The sequence below is a fragment of the Eremothecium gossypii genome, chromosome VI (assembly GCF_000091025.4).
Source record: "Eremothecium gossypii ATCC 10895 chromosome VI, complete sequence".
Lineage (NCBI taxonomy): Eukaryota > Fungi > Ascomycota > Saccharomycetes > Saccharomycetales > Saccharomycetaceae > Eremothecium > Eremothecium gossypii.
In genome coordinates, this window is record NC_005787.5 from 493,385 (window position 1) to 509,367 (window position 15,983).

General features: G+C 57.2%; 10 protein-coding genes and 1 non-coding gene across 11 annotated transcripts; 6 read left to right on the top strand and 5 right to left on the bottom strand.

The window, feature by feature from the left end:
- Positions 1 to 154: 154 nt before the first annotated feature.
- On the bottom strand, positions 155 to 3,448 carry RIA1 (GTPase RIA1; the record flags this gene model as incomplete). The annotated part of the gene is made up of 1 exon (NM_210932.2): positions 155 to 3,448. One exon carries the CDS (start codon positions 3,446 to 3,448, stop codon positions 155 to 157), a length of 3,294 nt encoding a protein of 1,097 aa, NP_985578.2.
- A 324-nt stretch (positions 3,449 to 3,772) lies between these two features.
- AGOS_AFR032W (uncharacterized protein) lies at positions 3,773 to 4,006 on the top strand (the record flags this gene model as incomplete). The annotated part of the gene is made up of 1 exon (NM_210933.1): positions 3,773 to 4,006. One exon carries the CDS (start codon positions 3,773 to 3,775, stop codon positions 4,004 to 4,006), a length of 234 nt encoding a protein of 77 aa, NP_985579.1.
- Positions 4,007 to 4,078: 72 nt separating this feature from the next.
- On the bottom strand, positions 4,079 to 5,098 carry CHS7 (Chs7p; the record flags this gene model as incomplete). The annotated part of the gene is made up of 1 exon (NM_210934.1): positions 4,079 to 5,098. The coding sequence occupies one exon, from the start codon at positions 5,096 to 5,098 to the stop codon at positions 4,079 to 4,081; it is 1,020 nt and encodes a 339-aa protein (NP_985580.1).
- A 642-nt stretch (positions 5,099 to 5,740) lies between these two features.
- RPL42A (60S ribosomal protein eL42) lies at positions 5,741 to 6,194 on the top strand (the record flags this gene model as incomplete). The annotated part of the gene is made up of 2 exons (NM_210935.1): positions 5,741 to 5,744; positions 5,878 to 6,194. 2 exons carry the CDS (start codon positions 5,741 to 5,743, stop codon positions 6,192 to 6,194), a joined length of 321 nt encoding a protein of 106 aa, NP_985581.1.
- Positions 6,195 to 6,568: 374 nt separating this feature from the next.
- CBK1 (serine/threonine protein kinase CBK1) lies at positions 6,569 to 8,728 on the top strand (the record flags this gene model as incomplete). Its single annotated transcript, NM_210936.1, has 1 exon — positions 6,569 to 8,728. One exon carries the CDS (start codon positions 6,569 to 6,571, stop codon positions 8,726 to 8,728), a length of 2,160 nt encoding a protein of 719 aa, NP_985582.1.
- A 62-nt stretch (positions 8,729 to 8,790) lies between these two features.
- On the bottom strand, positions 8,791 to 8,899 carry AGOS_AgSNR32. The gene has a single exon (NR_149375.1). It is a non-coding gene; the product is annotated as an AgSNR32 (small nuclear RNA).
- A 232-nt stretch (positions 8,900 to 9,131) lies between these two features.
- On the bottom strand, positions 9,132 to 9,806 carry AGOS_AFR036C (uncharacterized protein; the record flags this gene model as incomplete). Its single annotated transcript, NM_210937.1, has 1 exon — positions 9,132 to 9,806. The coding sequence occupies one exon, from the start codon at positions 9,804 to 9,806 to the stop codon at positions 9,132 to 9,134; it is 675 nt and encodes a 224-aa protein (NP_985583.1).
- A 416-nt stretch (positions 9,807 to 10,222) lies between these two features.
- Positions 10,223 to 11,635, top strand: MEP2 (ammonium permease MEP2; the record flags this gene model as incomplete). The annotated part of the gene is made up of 1 exon (NM_210938.2): positions 10,223 to 11,635. The coding sequence occupies one exon, from the start codon at positions 10,223 to 10,225 to the stop codon at positions 11,633 to 11,635; it is 1,413 nt and encodes a 470-aa protein (NP_985584.2).
- A 204-nt stretch (positions 11,636 to 11,839) lies between these two features.
- Positions 11,840 to 12,180, top strand: AGOS_AFR038W (AFR038Wp; the record flags this gene model as incomplete). Its single annotated transcript, NM_210939.1, has 2 exons — positions 11,840 to 11,888; positions 11,939 to 12,180. The coding sequence occupies 2 exons, from the start codon at positions 11,840 to 11,842 to the stop codon at positions 12,178 to 12,180; spliced, it is 291 nt and encodes a 96-aa protein (NP_985585.1).
- A 40-nt stretch (positions 12,181 to 12,220) lies between these two features.
- GIM3 (tubulin-binding prefolding complex subunit GIM3) lies at positions 12,221 to 12,658 on the bottom strand (the record flags this gene model as incomplete). Its single annotated transcript, NM_210940.2, has 2 exons — positions 12,221 to 12,601; positions 12,650 to 12,658. The coding sequence occupies 2 exons, from the start codon at positions 12,656 to 12,658 to the stop codon at positions 12,221 to 12,223; spliced, it is 390 nt and encodes a 129-aa protein (NP_985586.2).
- A 983-nt stretch (positions 12,659 to 13,641) lies between these two features.
- Positions 13,642 to 15,285, top strand: AGOS_AFR040W (casein kinase I homolog; the record flags this gene model as incomplete). Its single annotated transcript, NM_210941.2, has 1 exon — positions 13,642 to 15,285. One exon carries the CDS (start codon positions 13,642 to 13,644, stop codon positions 15,283 to 15,285), a length of 1,644 nt encoding a protein of 547 aa, NP_985587.1.
- Between the last annotated feature and the right edge of the window lie 698 nt (positions 15,286 to 15,983).

Sequence of the window (15,983 nt, forward strand, 5' to 3'; positions counted from 1 at the left end):
CTTTCTATTAGGTCAACTTCAATTCAAACAGTAGGCAACTTGGCGAATATGGGAAAATTTTGTATATCATCATATACGTTGTAGTACTTAATAGATAGTGTCAGTGCTGCTTAGGACGGTACAGAGACCTAGCCTGCTCGAGATGTGACGTGACCTAGTTACGTTTCAGAGTACGCTGCTTTTCAGCTTTTTCAACGATCTTTTCGTGGACAAAGAGGCCTTTCCGTCTGCGTATGTTGTTCATGTAGCGCCTTGCGATGTTCTCGCGGTCGGCAATATCGCCAAGCTCTTCTAGCTCCTCCTCGGTCGTGGGGACCCAGAAAGGATCCATATCGATGGCTTCGTAGCCCGAAAACACAAGCTGCGGCTGTGCTGCACCAGAGGTTTTCTTGCGGATGTCTTCACTGAAGCCGAAGGCCTCGACGACAGGTATGCGTGCGACGACATGGAAGAAAGGGGTGCCTTCTTTTAGCTCCTCCGAGATAATCCGGCCACGGCGCTGGAGCACGACGGCATAGACCTTGCCCAGCACATCGATGGATGTTTGGATCTCGCAGGTGTAGACAGCCCACATCAGACGAGGCGACCAATCGAGGCATGCTTGGTGGATGGTATCCCTAGCGGTCGTGATGAGCCTGCCGGCAAGGTCAGGAAGATCGCGCACGTAGGCGGGGTCGTCAATGGCCTCGCACTCGGCCTCTGTCAGCTCGCCAGCATCCTCGAGGATGACCGCCATGCCTTGGACTGGCTCGCCTGCCAGCGGCCCCCCGGACATGGCCAGCTGAAAGCCGTTTATAACAGACTCACCATAGATGAAAGAACCATCCTCCGGTTCTCCGTAGGTAGACAAGAGTCCGTTGTTGGAGAACAGAATATTAGGCCCGCAACGCTTTGGGCCAAAGGCACACGTTTGCTCGACCAAGCCCCTCAACTCAGCATTTTCAGGGCCCTCGGGAATGATTTTGGCTAGATGTTCAAGCAATGCCTTGGGCGTCAGCGAGGCACTACCTCTGGAGCTATTCCCGCTCATCAAATCTTCATGGGTTGATAGAAACTCTATAACCTCGGTGGGAAGCGGGAATGCTCTAAACTGCAACTTGAGAGTGCCCAACAGAAGCTCGATACGTCCCCTGCCCAATGTCGGTTTCTTCGGAGGGTTCATCTCCTGGGTTCTTAAAAATGTTTCTCGATAGGGAATCACAGGTTCGGAAGCGGTTATTTCGATACCAGCAAAGCGCTCTCTCAGGTCCTTTAAGCATCTTTCCAAATGTAGTTCGCCTGCAGTACATAGAATGTGCTCACCTGATTCTTCGACATACGTTTCAACGCATGGATCAGCCTGGTTAAGCAAATTCAGTCCGCGTACCAACTGATGCATATGTGTCGGGTCTGTCGGCTCCAGTGCAACGCGCACTATAGGAGTTGAATGGGTGGTGCTGTTAGCCAAGTTGATGCCTTGCGTACCCTTTTCCAATAGCGTACCATTTTTCAAAAGCTTGCCAGCTAACCCACCAATACCGACAATATTACCAGCAGGACACTCCTCTAATGGAACAAGCTCTTTGCCCATGAATAAGTACAAAGAAGTAATTGTTGTAGTGGTGATGTTGTTATCAGGTTCTGCTGGATCGTAGTTTGGATTTACTACAGATACTTCCTGTCCAACCTTCAGCGTACCGCTGTATATTCTTGAAAATCCAATGAGAACTTCATCCTCCTCCTCCTCCTCCACTTCCTCCCCCACGCTGACTGGGAGAGGTTCTTCACCAGGGACAGCAAATGGGTCCTCATCTTCATACTCGAACATAGAGGCCAAGGGGTCGTTCGGGTCAATATCAGTGGGAACAAATGTCCCCATCCCATGCCCGGCATCTTCATGGTCCGAAACAGAAGCATTATCAGAAACATAGCCTATATCAAAGTTTAGGGCGGGCGCTAGTTCATTCACTACTTGTATGTTGTCATTTATAGCTAGCTTCTTTTTAGGCTTCGGTAGCGCATCTATATCGTCAACGACTGGAGTGAAAACAGTGTCATTAGCCCGCACGTATAAGTCATCCTCGGTTTTGGTTTTAAGTTTCGCCATCGACTCAGCCAGCTCAGCAGCCCTCTGGGCTTCTTCGCGTATTCTTTTGCTTTGTGCTATCACTGCCGCGGCTCCGGAGGCCTCATCAGAAAGCTGCGGTAACTCGTCCTTAGGAATTGAGAGCATCTTCGAAACATAGGCGCAAACAGGGCCACTAGAATCACACTTCTTCAATGTACTGGATAGGGCGGGGTCTATATCCTCTCCCCCCGGTGCCGTTGCCAGGATTGATGCAATCTTCTGGTCCTGCGAAGCCTTGGGCGAAGGCAGCTCTGTTACGGCGGTCAACAAAACGGCGGTGCTGACAGGCATCCACTGGCCCATAATAACCCTTAGCAGGTTCTTGTAGTCCTTAGATCTCAGGTCACGAGCAAGCACCTTGATGTCCAAAGTTTTAGTGATTTTCTCGAGTATCGCAGAGTCGTGTGTCGTCAGCACATTCTCATAGATCTTCCATATGTTGTCCAGGATCAGCGATACAAACAGCGGCTTGAGATTCCTACCCTTGAGTGCTTTCTGGTTTATGATCTTCTTTGTCTTTGGATCCATGTAGTAATCACCCCACAGCACCTTTTGCAGGTTCTCGCGCTTGGCCCCCAGCTTCTGCTCGTAGAACTTCGCAAACAGACTGACGTTGAACCCCCACCCATCTGCAGCAGAGGCAAAAATCACATTGTTCCGGGACGGGTCGAAGTAGATGTCCGCATCATCCCGCTCCACATACTCGGCCTGGGCGTCCTGCTCCAGTTTCTCTCTCCACGAGAGGTCATCCAGCAGCCGCTCCCCGGCAAAGAAGGACCCCAGTACAGAGTTGACCTGTTCAATCGTCTTCGATAGATGCACGTAGGCCTCCTGTGGCGTCAGCTGGAGCTCCGTGATCAGCCGATCGATCTTGTTCAGCACCAGGATTGGTCTCAGCTTCTCCGTCCAGCACTGCCGCAGCACCGTAATCGTCTGCGAACACACACCCTCGACCACGTCCACCAGCACGATCGCGCCATCACATAGCCGCGACGCCGCGCTAACCTCGCTGGAGAAGTCTATGTGGCCCGGAGAGTCGATCAGGTTGATTAAATGTTCGTTGACCAGCGGCTCGCTGCTCCCCTCCTGTTTGTGAAGCACTCGGAAGTACAGAGAAATCGCACTGGACTCCATCGTGATGCCTCGCAGCTGCTCATCTGGCCGCGAGTCTAGGAATCGCACTTTCCCCGCTAACCGCTGTGAGATAATACCGTTGGATGCGAGGAGGGAGTCGGACAGCGAAGTCTTGCCGTGATCCACATGCGCCAGGATACATATGTTGCGGACGCATGCGCCGTCGCGCTGAAGCCGCTTGGGGACGTCCGAGCTAATCCTGACCATTACTACTGACCTACACTTGCCTCCCCTGCTTTTACTGATGGTTCGAAATAGTCAATTGGCGGGCTTGAAAAATTTACTACGTTGGTAACGATCCCTGTAAGCCTGTCACCTGGAATGGCAGCTCATCGAACAGACATCGCAAGCGCTGCCTTCAGAGCAAAAGCACGTAGGAGATCGAGCCCGTACCGTTTTGATTAGCAGGATTGGCGCTTTACATGGCCTAATACCTTTGAGAGTGCAGGTTTCGCCAGACTTCACAGGCAGGACTATCTACGGAGCAGAGTGACCGGTCAGCACAGCTGGCCCGAATAGGATCAAAACAGCATGTCTAAGTCTGTTGCGCGCTGCCCGCAGTGCCACACGGAACTGCGTAAGTGCCTCATACAGCAGAACTACAGCATCGTGATTTGCCCGAACGAGCAGTGCATGTATCCGTTCAATGAGGCCGAGGTGATCCAGCACCTGGTGCAGACAAGTGACAAGGAAATCCTGGAGGCTGCAAAGGTGCGGCTGAAAAACGATAATATCACAGGCAGCGGAGGCGCGCTCATGGAATAAGGAACCAACCGTGTGCTATATACGTGTACTGTCTATGTTAAGTAGGTCTCGTGCGCCGCGAGCCCTGCGTGGCTAAAGCTTTAGATTGGAGTTGTACATGATGTCGCCATCGACGCTGATGCTGACACTGAACTCAAGGTCTTCGTCGGTGGATATGTCCCACGTTTTATATATCATCATCAACGCGAACACATTGCAAATGCTGCCGATGAACAACCCGTCGAGGTAGTGCTTGACGCCCTCGCAGATCTCGTACGAGATGGTATACATCAACACCTGCCCAGTAGTTATAAAAATGACACCCAAAATGGTCGACCCTGTCATCCAGAAGTTGGAGAGCACGAAGATGGAGACCACGAGCTGGCACACCGAGTACATTAGGAGCGCGAGGCCATTGAGGCCGTACATTACAACGAAAAGCGCGGTCGTGTTTGTTTTCATGTCGGGGTGGTGCTGAATCCAATTTGTGAAGGTTATGGCAGAGACTAGCGAGCCGAGGAGGAAGCCTACCATCGACACGCCGCGCACAATTAACATCGACTTCCGCGTGCCGTCCTCCCAGAGGCGGAAGCCGAGGAAACCCATCACCGCAAGTGCCCACGAGCACGCGCCGGCAAGTCCGATCTGGAGCGCGGCTAGGTACGGGTACGCTAGGGTGCCCGGCGGCGAGACCCCGCAGTCCACGACGAGAGTCATGCAAATAAGCATAAAGCATAGCTGGAAAAAGTAGCCGTATTCCGACCGCCCGATCGCCGTGTATTTGAAGCGGATGTTGTAGCTGATGATCAAGATGACGCAGAGCGCCAGAATGTTAACGAATGCGTTCCCGAGCTGGAAGATCGCGGTATTCGCGATGTCCACCGTCCGCGAGTAGCAGCGCGGCACCATGCCGATGTTCATGTGTGTGCGGTCGTAGTGCGTGGCCCCCACGCTGCCTCCTGGAAGGCTCGAGGTCTGCACCACAAAGCACATCGGGAGCGGCGTTTTGGCACAAATGCCCGCAAAATCCCCTAGCGAAAGCCAAGACTTGTTGGACATCGCCAATCCGGCCATCTTTAACCAGGCGCGCATCGGCGCCTCTTTAGAACTCATGGAGATTACCCTGTGCTTGATTGTGCTGTCTGCCTGCCGCTGAAAGCCTAATGTATGTTCCTCTCTCTGGCCCTGTACTGGCGTCAGTCCCGGAGATACCTGGCTCGTTCTTGTACTACATTTTCGCTCGCGCGATATATACTAAATACCTAGACATTGCGTCTGGTTGTGTACTACTACTCGCTGGCGCAGGCGGCGCCTAGTACCACAAACGTAGCGCAGGGGCCACACACCAGCTTAAAACCTGCCGGTCAGACGCTTGCAGTGCCGCAGTCTAATGACTTGGGCTCTAACCCCGCGCAGAGCTCAGGCATGGCTGCCATCGCCTATGCCGCCACACGCATTGGCCATCTCGAGGCGTTAGCCGCCGAGGAGTGCCTGTGACAAACATGTGACTACACCCATACATCTATTTATTCAACACCCACACATACTGCACATGCGTGCATCACCACGCTGCGTGGTGGCCCGGGCTGAACTGGGGCGACGCAGGCCGGGCAGCACTGGACCCTCCGGCGCGGCAGCCGGCCGGCCCGCGGGCCGAGCTCGCGAAGCGAAAAACATGGTAAATTTCAGGATTCAAGGCCGGGTGTCATCCTGCTTGATAGTAAGCACAGAGCATCACAGAAGCTACTTCTCGCAATGGGTATGTTCAATATGACGGAGGGGAAGCGCGGAGCGCCGCCAGGGGGCCACGGCTCGCTACAGCAGGGCCTTCTGACGGCGCGGCTGCAGATCGAAAAGGGACTCGCCAAGAGGACGTATACTAACGTGTGCAGTTAACGTTCCAAAGACCAGAAAGACTTACTGCAAGGGCAAGGCCTGCCGCAAGCACACCCAGCACAAGGTGACCCAGTACAAGGCCGGTAAGGCTTCCTTGTTTGCTCAGGGTAAGAGAAGATATGACCGTAAGCAGTCGGGTTTCGGTGGTCAGACCAAGCAGATCTTCCGTAAGAAGGCCAAGACTACCAAGAAGGTGGTTTTGAGATTGGAGTGTCTAAGCTGCAAGACCAAGGCTCAGTTGCCTTTGAAGAGATGCAAGCACTTCGAATTGGGTGGTGAGAAGAAGCAGAAGGGCCAGGCTCTACAGTTCTGAACCGCGTCAGCGCGCGCAGCATGTACTCTTTCCCTCTATATACCATTTTTGAGTTGTATATTGGCAGTCACCACTAGCTCACTCAATATATAAGCCTACGGTAATATATTAAGACGTTAATAGCGGACGGGGCGGAGTCCGTGTGTCACGTGATTGATCGGCTGCCTCGTTTGTCCAGTTATCGACGAACTGGCCAGGCAAGCAATCGTTATTAAGAAAACTGCACCGGTTAAAGAAGACGTCAGCTGGACAAATCCGCGTCAGTGTGAACTTCGGAACTGGGGACGTTTGATACCGAGAGCGGTTTCAGAGGCGATCATACCTGCTAGGAAGCTGAAGAGATAGACTAGAACAATAGGACTGGCTACCTCGAGATGTTCGGACAGGGTTATTACCAGGGCAATCGCGACCAGGACTCGCCGCTGCAGCGGCCGCCGGCCGCGCAGTTCAGCAGTGCATACATGGAGCAGCAGGGCTCACATCAGTCACTGCAGGAGCACTTGGCGTACGAGCAGCTGCAGCTGCAGCAGCAACAGCAGCAGCAGCAGCAGCACGCTGCTGCGCCACATGCCAACGGGGATGGTTATGGCGCTGGTTTTACAGATATCCCTACGATGCTGGGCTCGGTAGGTGCGCCATCTCCGGCCTTCCAGCCTCCAATGGTTGTGGGGATGCAGCAGCAGCCAATTAACACGCCCCCGCCTACGGCGACCAGCATTTACAGCCAGAACAACAACTCTTTTACGAACGTGAACGACACTACTCTTGCCCCCGGCCATTCTTCACCAGGACACTACTCCAACAGCTCGGACTACAGTGGGCAGCAGCCTGCTTCCTCTGCGTATAAACAGTTTGGGGGGTCGGAGTCCCCTTTACAGCCTGCAGCTCTACCTGGACTACTAGACGGAAGCCTTGGCGATCAGACGCTAGTGGGAAACCAGAGCTCGCAGGGCGCTATGCTATCCCGTCAGTCCCTGCAGTGCTCTTCAGTTCCACAATCGCCCAATGGGGGCCAACGGCAAACCTCGGGAGTGGGGAACTATATGTACTTCGAGAGACGTCCAGAGCTACTGAGCAAATCCACACAAGAAAAAGCGGCTGCAGTGAAGCTGAAAGTCGAGAATTTCTACCAATCATCTGTCAATCATGCCATTGAGCGCAACCAAAGACGCGTGGAACTTGAATCCCAGCTATTATCTCATGGCTGGTCTGAAGAGAGAAAGAACAGACAGCTTTCTTCACTGGGTAAAAAGGAGTCGCAGTTTCTGCGCTTGCGTAGGACACGGCTATCCCTGGAAGATTTCCACACTGTTAAAGTCATAGGAAAGGGTGCATTCGGTGAGGTCCGTCTGGTGCAGAAGAAAGATACCGGTAAAATATACGCTATGAAGACATTGTTAAAATCAGAAATGTACAAGAAGGATCAATTAGCCCACGTCAAGGCCGAGAGGGATGTGTTGGCCGGAAGCGACTCTCCGTGGGTCGTGTCGTTATACTATTCTTTCCAAGATGCCCAGTACCTATACTTGATCATGGAATTTTTGCCCGGTGGTGACCTGATGACCATGTTAATCAGGTGGCAGATATTCACCGAGGACGTCACCAGATTCTACATGGCGGAGTGTATCCTGGCAATTGAGGCTATACACAAGCTGGGCTTTATCCATAGAGATATCAAGCCGGATAACATTCTGATCGACATCAGGGGTCACATCAAACTTTCCGACTTCGGTCTGTCGACAGGGTTCCACAAAACGCATGACTCCAACTACTACAAGAAGCTGCTTCAGGAGGACGAGCAGCAGCAGAACGGCGGGAACATGGGCAAATATCCCGCATCCGGTGGCGGCGGCAACGGCGGCGGCAACAGAAACACCATGCTTGTCGACGCCATCCACCTGACCATGACAAACAGGCAGCAGATGCAAACCTGGCGCAAGTCCCGTAGGCTCATGGCCTACTCCACCGTCGGTACGCCAGACTACATCGCCCCGGAGATCTTCCTCTACCAGGGCTACGGTCAGGAGTGCGACTGGTGGTCCCTCGGCGCCATCATGTACGAGTGTCTGATCGGGTGGCCGCCGTTCTGCTCGGAGACCCCCCAGGAAACCTACAGGAAGATCATGAACTTCGAGCAGACGCTGGTGTTCCCAGACGACATCCACATCTCATACGAGGCAGAGGACCTCATCCGCCGGCTGCTCTCGCACGCCGACGAACGGCTCGGTCGGCATGGCGCCAACGAAATCAAAAACCACCCCTTCTTCCGCGGCGTGGACTGGGAGACCATCCGCCAGGTCGGCGCTCCCTACATCCCCAAGCTGTCCAGCGTCACCGACACGCGCTTCTTCCCAACAGACGAGCTGGAGAACGTGCCAGACTCTCCCGCCATGGCGCAAGCCGCCAAGCAGAGAGAACAAATGCTCAAGCAGGGCGGCAGCGCCGCCAACACTGCTCAGGCAAAGGAAGACCTGCCCTTCATCGGCTACACCTACTCCAGGTTCGACTACCTCACGCGGAAAAACGCACTGTAGGCTCCCGGACCTGTCTTTATCTCCATATATAAACAAGCTTCCGTCACGCAATTCTCTACGGCTGTGGATACAGCTGATTCCCAACGTATCACACTAGATCAACGTCAGGCGCCCAGCAACGATCCTTGTTTCTCTACGCTGGCAGCACATAAGATCGGGGGAACTGCGGCCACAAGTGGCCTCCCCCGCCGAATATAGGTCTGCATGTGCGATATTATGATGTTGATCTTCTGGGCGAGACGGGGGAAAAACCTTGCGCGAGCCCGGCCTTTTATACGCGCGCGGCCGCCGCCGCCGCCACGCCCGGGTAACGCGTCACCACCGCACAGGGCACGTCGTTCATAATACCACGGCTACATAAACATAGCTACATACAGCGCCGTCCTCCCACCTCGCACAAAGTCTAGCTCAGCTTCTGCTTGCCCACGCCGCCGCCTGCCGCCGGCCCGTGCAGGGTCTGGTACAGCACGTAGAACCCCCACGCAATGGTCGTGATCACGCCGAAAATCAGCGTGCGGTACGGCTCGGCCACGTCCAGGAACGGGTACGGGTAGCTCTGGTCCAGGTCCGCGTGGATGATGTGCCCCAGCCAGCGGTTGTACCCGACGCCCATCGCCGTCACCAGCAGCCAGAACGGTAGCCGGCCCATCTGGAACGGCCCCTGCTGCACCAGAAAGTAGTCCAACAGCAGGCCCGCCACGGGTACCAGGTGGATGCACAGGTCCACGGGCACCGTGATCTCCGGCGAAGCACCCTCTGGCAGCCCGTGGTAGATCATGTTCACGAAGAACACGCGCAGCGGCCAGTAAACAAGCGCGACCACGGACTCCAGCACCAGTGCCGCAGGCAGAAACACCTCGCGCGACACATACCGTAGCCCGCCGTCCCCGCCCAGCAGCGAGTAGCCGATCCCGATCACGTTCGTCACGATCGTCAGCGACGCCCCGAGGATCGTCAAAAACTGTTTCTGGCCCGCCAACTGCAGATTGGGGGGCAGCGTCAGCTTCACGGCGTTCGACACTCCCCAGGAGGTCAGCACCAGCGACGCGGAATTGATTATCAACGATAACACAGACATCCGAACTCTTCTGACGCGAGTCTTTGTCCTACAGTGTGTTGCGGAGCAACTCACTGTGTTTTTTGCAGCGCAGTTGGGTTTTCCTACCCCCTTGTTCGCTCGGAAACAGATTGATTAGCTCCTCGTCGACTGGTGATATCGTTAATCGCGGAGCGGGCGACTCCAGAACGCAGGCGTTTGAGCCAGAGGGGTGGCCAGGATGTAAGGGATGATTGGGGATCGCGGAAGCGCGCGTATCCGTAGCGCGATAGGGATAGCAAAGCACCGGAACGCGAGCGTCGCTGCTGCAGGGTTCTGGTGGCAGCCCGGAGCAGCCCGCGCGCGCCGCGCGGGCGCGGGCTGGCGCGGCCGGGGGAGGCGGTATATAATGCTGGCGGCAGACCGCGGGTGCGGCGGCGGTGGCAACGAGATACCAGATGCCGGGCAATCAAGTCGGCACAGATGGGGCAGGTGCGGTGGACGTGGCGGCGCTGGCGAACGCGGCGTGGGTGGGAGCGAGCTCGGTGCTGATCTGGATGATGGTGCCCGGCGCGGGGCTGCTGTACGCGGGGCTGTCGCGGCGGCGGCACGCGCTGGCGATGCTGTGGGCGTCGATCATGGCGGTGACGGTGGTGTCGCTGCAGTGGTTCGCGTGGGGCTACACGCTGGCGTTCGCGCCCGCGACGCGGGGGAACGGGTTCCTGGGGACGCTGCACTACGCGGGGATGTACCACGTGCTGGACGCCGCGCCGAAGCGCGCGCTGCCGACGGCGGCAGACGTGCTCTTCCAGGGCATGTTCGCGATGGTGGCAGGGACGCTAATGATCGGCGGCTCCGGCGGCCACGCGCGGCTGCTGCCGATGCTGGTTTTCCTGTTCTGGTGGGTTACGCTCGTGTACTGCCCCGTCGCCTGCTGGACGTGGAACGCGGACGGGTGGCTGGCGCGCATGGGGGTGCTGGACTACGCCGGGGGCGGGCCCGTGCATCTCACCTCGGGACACGCCGCGCTGGTGTACGCGCTGATCCTGGACAGCCGGAGGGGCCGCCGCGCGCGGCGGCCGCGGAAGTTCCGCCCGCACTCCGTGACCATGGTGGTGCTGGGTACGGTGTTCATGTGGTTCGGGTGGTTTGGCTTCAACGGCGGCACTGCCGGCAGCCCGACCGCGCTGGCCTTTTACGGGTGCGTGTCGAGCAACCTTGCTGCAGGGTGCGGGGCGATCGTGTGGCTCTTTCTGGACTACTTTCGCTACGGCAAGAAGTGGACCGTTGTTGGGCTGTGCTCTGGAGCGATCAGCGGGCTGGTCGCCATCACGCCGGCGGCGGGATACGTTCCCGCGTGGGCGTCTGTGGCAATTGGAGCGTTTGCGGGCTTCAGCTGCAACTTCGCGGTGGCCATAAAGATTGTACTCGGCATTGATGACGGCCTCGATGTGTACGCCATCCACGGCGTGGGCGGGGCTGTCGGCTCCGCCATGACAGGTCTCTTTGCCTGCAAGTACGTCAATGCGTCGGGTGCGCCGTACGTCCGGCCCATCGAGGGAGGCTGGTTGGAGCGCAACTGGGCCCAGCTGGGCTACCAAGTGGTGGCAATCCTCAGCATCTCCGCGTGGTCGGCCATTGTCACTGCCCTCCTGCTGCTATTATTGGACCGCATCCCGTACCTGCGGCTGCGTCCTGCTGCGGACGAGCAGGAAGACGTGGATATCCACGGCATCAACCTGTTCGACAACGACGTCCACGACCGCGTGGCCGAAAAGATTGGAGTCACCTCTCATGCGGCCTCCACTTCGCGGGATCAGGAAGCCGCTAAGCCCAGAGAGACCCCTGAACTGGATGCCGTGGTGTCGTAGCCGGACACGTACCTTTGGGATACGCCCGCCCCTAGCATGCTGCAGCAGGCCAGCGCGACGCTGGCAGTCCGCAGCTATTTTAATGCGTCTGCAGTAAGCAACGGCGCCCTTAATATGGCCTGTTACCCGGTGTTTGAGATGTATTTAAAGGTCTACCCATCGCCTCTGGTAGCGCAAGTCCGGTAGTCATCGCGCAAAACAAAGATGAAGCTAGTCTCGCTGCTGCTCCTGCTGCCACTCGCCGCTGCCGCGTGTATGTATGGCCCCGCCGCGTCTTCCGAGCACGCTACTAACAAACGTCAGCTTCCCGCTACATGATTTTCTTCCCCAACCAGGACGTGCCGGTGAAGGCCTACGCCGGCCTGCAGAACTCGGTGCTGCTCGCCGGCGGCAGGATCACCGCCGTGCTCCCTCTGATCGCCGGCTTCGTCGCCGAAATCCCCAAAGAGGAGGTGCCCGGCCTGGTTTCCGCGAATGAAAAGAGCTCGTACAAAGCCGTCTTCGAGGAAGACGGCGAGATACACACCGCGCGCCCCGCGCAGTAAGTACTACATACTAGCCCGGGCCTGCGCCCGGCCCCCGCGCTCAGCGCTCGAGGTTTATACTGTCCCCGAACTTTGCGTACAGCACCTGCTTCAGCGCGCGCATGCGCGCGTCCACGTGCTCCTCCTCCTCCTCCAGCTGCCGGATGCGCGCGTCCGCCGCGGCCTGGTCGCGCTCCAGCTGCGCGGCCACCTCCTCCTGCCGCATCAGCACAAACACGTCGCCGATCTTGTACTGCAGCGCCGCGTCCTCGTCCACGAGCTCGATCTCCAGCGCCGCGTCGTCCACGTACTCTTTTTCCTGCCGCTGGCTGCGCAGCTCGGCCTCCAGCGCGTCCTTGCGCATCACGAGCTTCGAGAACTCGTTGATGCGCTGCTGGTCCTCGTACAGCACCTGCACCGTGTTCTGCTTGCCTTGGGGTAGCTGTCGCCCGTTAGTACCGTCCTGGCCCGCCGCCGTGCGCGCACATACCAATTCCATCGTCGTGGCCTGCGCGGCCGCGGCTCGCGCCACCGCCGCCAGCTTTTTCTGCCCGCCCCGCCGTGCAGAGGGACTGGCGCCGCCGGTCACCCCGCACGGCACCGTCACGTGCCGCGGCCGCGCCCCCCGGCCGGCCCGCCGTGCGGGGTGACCGCTAGCCGCGCACCTGCCGCCGGAGCTGCCGCCAGCTGCCGGAGCTGCCGCCGGCCCGGCCCCCCTGCCCGCGCCGCCGCCCGCCCGCGCGGCCCTCTGTCTGCCCACGTGCGGCCGTTATGCAGCCGCGGCGCACGTGCGCCGCCGCGCACGTGCGCCCCCATTTCTCCGCTGCCACGTGCCGCCCGCATATATAGACTGCGCGCACCGCCCTGCCCCCGCCCTCACCGGCCCATGCCTGTCTCTCCACCGCCGCTCCCCCCAGTGCGCGCCCCCGCGCCCCCGCCCTTCGCCGCCTACAACGCCTACGTCGCCGCGCCCCGCCCCCCGCCCGCGCAGCCGCCGCTGCTCGCGCTGGTCGGCCGCCTTTCCGAGAGCATGTTCGACGACAGCTCCGATGACTGAGCCGTTGGCCCGGAGTCACGTGTTTGTCACGTGCCAGTTTGTGGCAGGCCACCTGGCCTGGCGCGAGATTCGGGTTCCATCGCCATCGCACCGCACAGCGACCACCGCGCGACTCCGCGCTGGCGCGGGCCGCCGCTCGCCAAGCTGCCAGCCCCGCGCGGGCGCCGCGGTGAATGCGTATTGGTGCTACGCAGCTGTATATAAAAAAATTATAAAAAATAGTGGAACAAAAGACACACATACAACTCTCGCTCGCACAGCACATAACTCTGCAGATACAGGCTCAGACACTAAGACACAAGTTGCAGTGTCGCTAGTGCAGGAGGACAGACACGGCGGCCTACTGGAACACGGTCGCACACGCAGATAGAGGAGCAGAGTTTGGCGGGCGTACAGAAGCGTGGCACAAGGCTTAGAGCGCGGCGATGAACACTTCCGGGGCAGTGGCAGCAGCCAGCACGGCGCTTGCGGTGAACAACATGGCCAACACAAAGATGAACGCGGCGTCGGCGGCGCAGCAGCAGGCGTCGTTGTCGCAGTCGCACACGTTCTCGCAGCAGGCGGGCGTGGCGGGGTCCAACGTGTCGACGGTGTCGGGGCGCGACGACACGACGATCGTGGGGCTCCACTTCAAGATTGGCAAAAAGATCGGCGAGGGCTCGTTTGGGGTGCTCTTCGAGGGCACGAACATGATCAACGGCGTGCCGGTCGCGATCAAGTTCGAGCCGCGCAAGACGGAGGCGCCGCAGTTGAAGGACGAGTACCGGACGTACAAGATCCTCGCGGGCACGTCGGGCGTGCCGCAGGCGTACTACTTCGGTCAGGAGGGCTTGCACAACATCCTTGTGATTGACCTCTTGGGGCCGTCGTTGGAAGACCTCTTCGACTGGTGCGGACGCCGGTTCAGCGTGAAGACCGTAGTGCAAGTTGCAGTGCAGATGATCACGCTGATCGAGGACTTGCATGCGCACGACTTGATCTACCGGGACATCAAGCCGGACAACTTTTTGATTGGCCGGCCCGACCAGCCGGACGCGAACAAGGTGCATTTGATCGACTTTGGCATGGCCAAGCTCTATCGCGATCCGAAGACGAAGCAGCATATCCCGTACCGCGAGAAGAAGTCTCTCAGCGGCACGGCGCGCTACATGTCGATCAACACGCACTTGGGGCGCGAGCAGTCGCGGCGCGACGACATGGAGGCTCTCGGCCACGTATTCTTCTACTTCTTGCGTGGCCAGCTTCCATGGCAGGGTCTAAAGGCCCCCAATAATAAACAGAAGTACGAGAAGATCGGCGAGAAGAAGCGTAGCACCAACGTGTACGATCTTTCCCAGGGGCTCCCCGTGCAGTTTGGGCGCTACTTGGAGATTGTGCGTAACTTGGGGTTTGAGGAAACCCCGGACTACGACGGTTACCGCAAGTTGCTACTTTCGACTTTGGAAGAGCTGGGCCTGGAGTACGACGGCGAGTACGACTGGATGAAGCTCAACGGCGGCCGCGGCTGGGACTTAACCATCAACAAGAAGCCGAACTTGCACGGTTACGGGCACCCTAATCCGCCAAACGAGAAGGGCCGCAGGCACAGAAGCAAGTATCCTCAGCCATCCGCTCCCCAGCAGATGTCGTCTCCGCAGGACCCTCGATACGGCAGCTCTCAACTCCAATTACAACAAAGGCTGGATCCTACCTCGTACGAAGCTTATCAGCAGCAGACCCAGCAGCGGTATGCCCAACAGCAGCTGAAGCTGCAGCACCATCAGCCTCGCCTGAACTACCAGGCGCAACCGCTGCAACAGAGTTCTCAACAGCCACAGGCTCAACAGCAGAACCAGCAGACGCAGAACCAGCAGACGCAGCAGCAGCAGACGCAGTACCGCACCCAACAACAGGCCCAATATCCGTTCCCATCGCATTCCTCTCAACCAGGAATGCACCAGAAGCAGGGCCTGTTGCAGGGCCAAAACGGCAGCGTTACAGCGGGAACGACGACTGCCAACGGTAAACAACAAGACGTAGGTTCTGTCTCTTCGGGTAAGGGCTTCTTTAGCAAGATGGGTTGTTGCTAGGCGGAGGTTTGATTGGAAAGTAATATTACGCAACTTTCAAGAACGAATAGTAAATCGGCCATACACGCACTCATACTTCCGTCTCTCCTCTCTCCCAAACGAACTAACTACACAGACACACTTTACTGATGATCTTTTTTGTCTTTTCCCTCACCTCCCCCAGCTCATCCTTCAGACCCTCTTCTAAAACACTGCATAATAATACAAAATGACGATGTCCTAATTTCCTTCCCTATACAAAAATACAAAAAGTTCATTTAATCGATTCCTCTTGTCATAAACTACTGCTTAACACCCTTCTGCCCTCCGAACACATTCTCTTTCCCCACTTCACCTACGCAGTTCTTAAACGGAATTTTCACCGAAACTCAGAACTATATTTGATGGAGCCTGAATATTTTCTCTTCTCACCAAACTTAATATGATATTATCTTTACTACTATTTTCCTCCCTATTACTGCCTATTACTTTATTATACTTTCCCATATATCTTTGCTCGATAATTGCTAGTGCAGCTCTCGACCTTTAGGTCTCCCACCCTACGAGACTGAAAGGCGGTATACAGGAATAGTTTAGTGGTAGGAACATCTACTTACGTATGCTACTGGCGTCATTCCCGCCTGGTGAACGTTTTATTTTAGTGCCGTGCCAGCCTGTTCGCAGTCACTGCGTGATCAGGCTTTACTTGCATGGTGTCA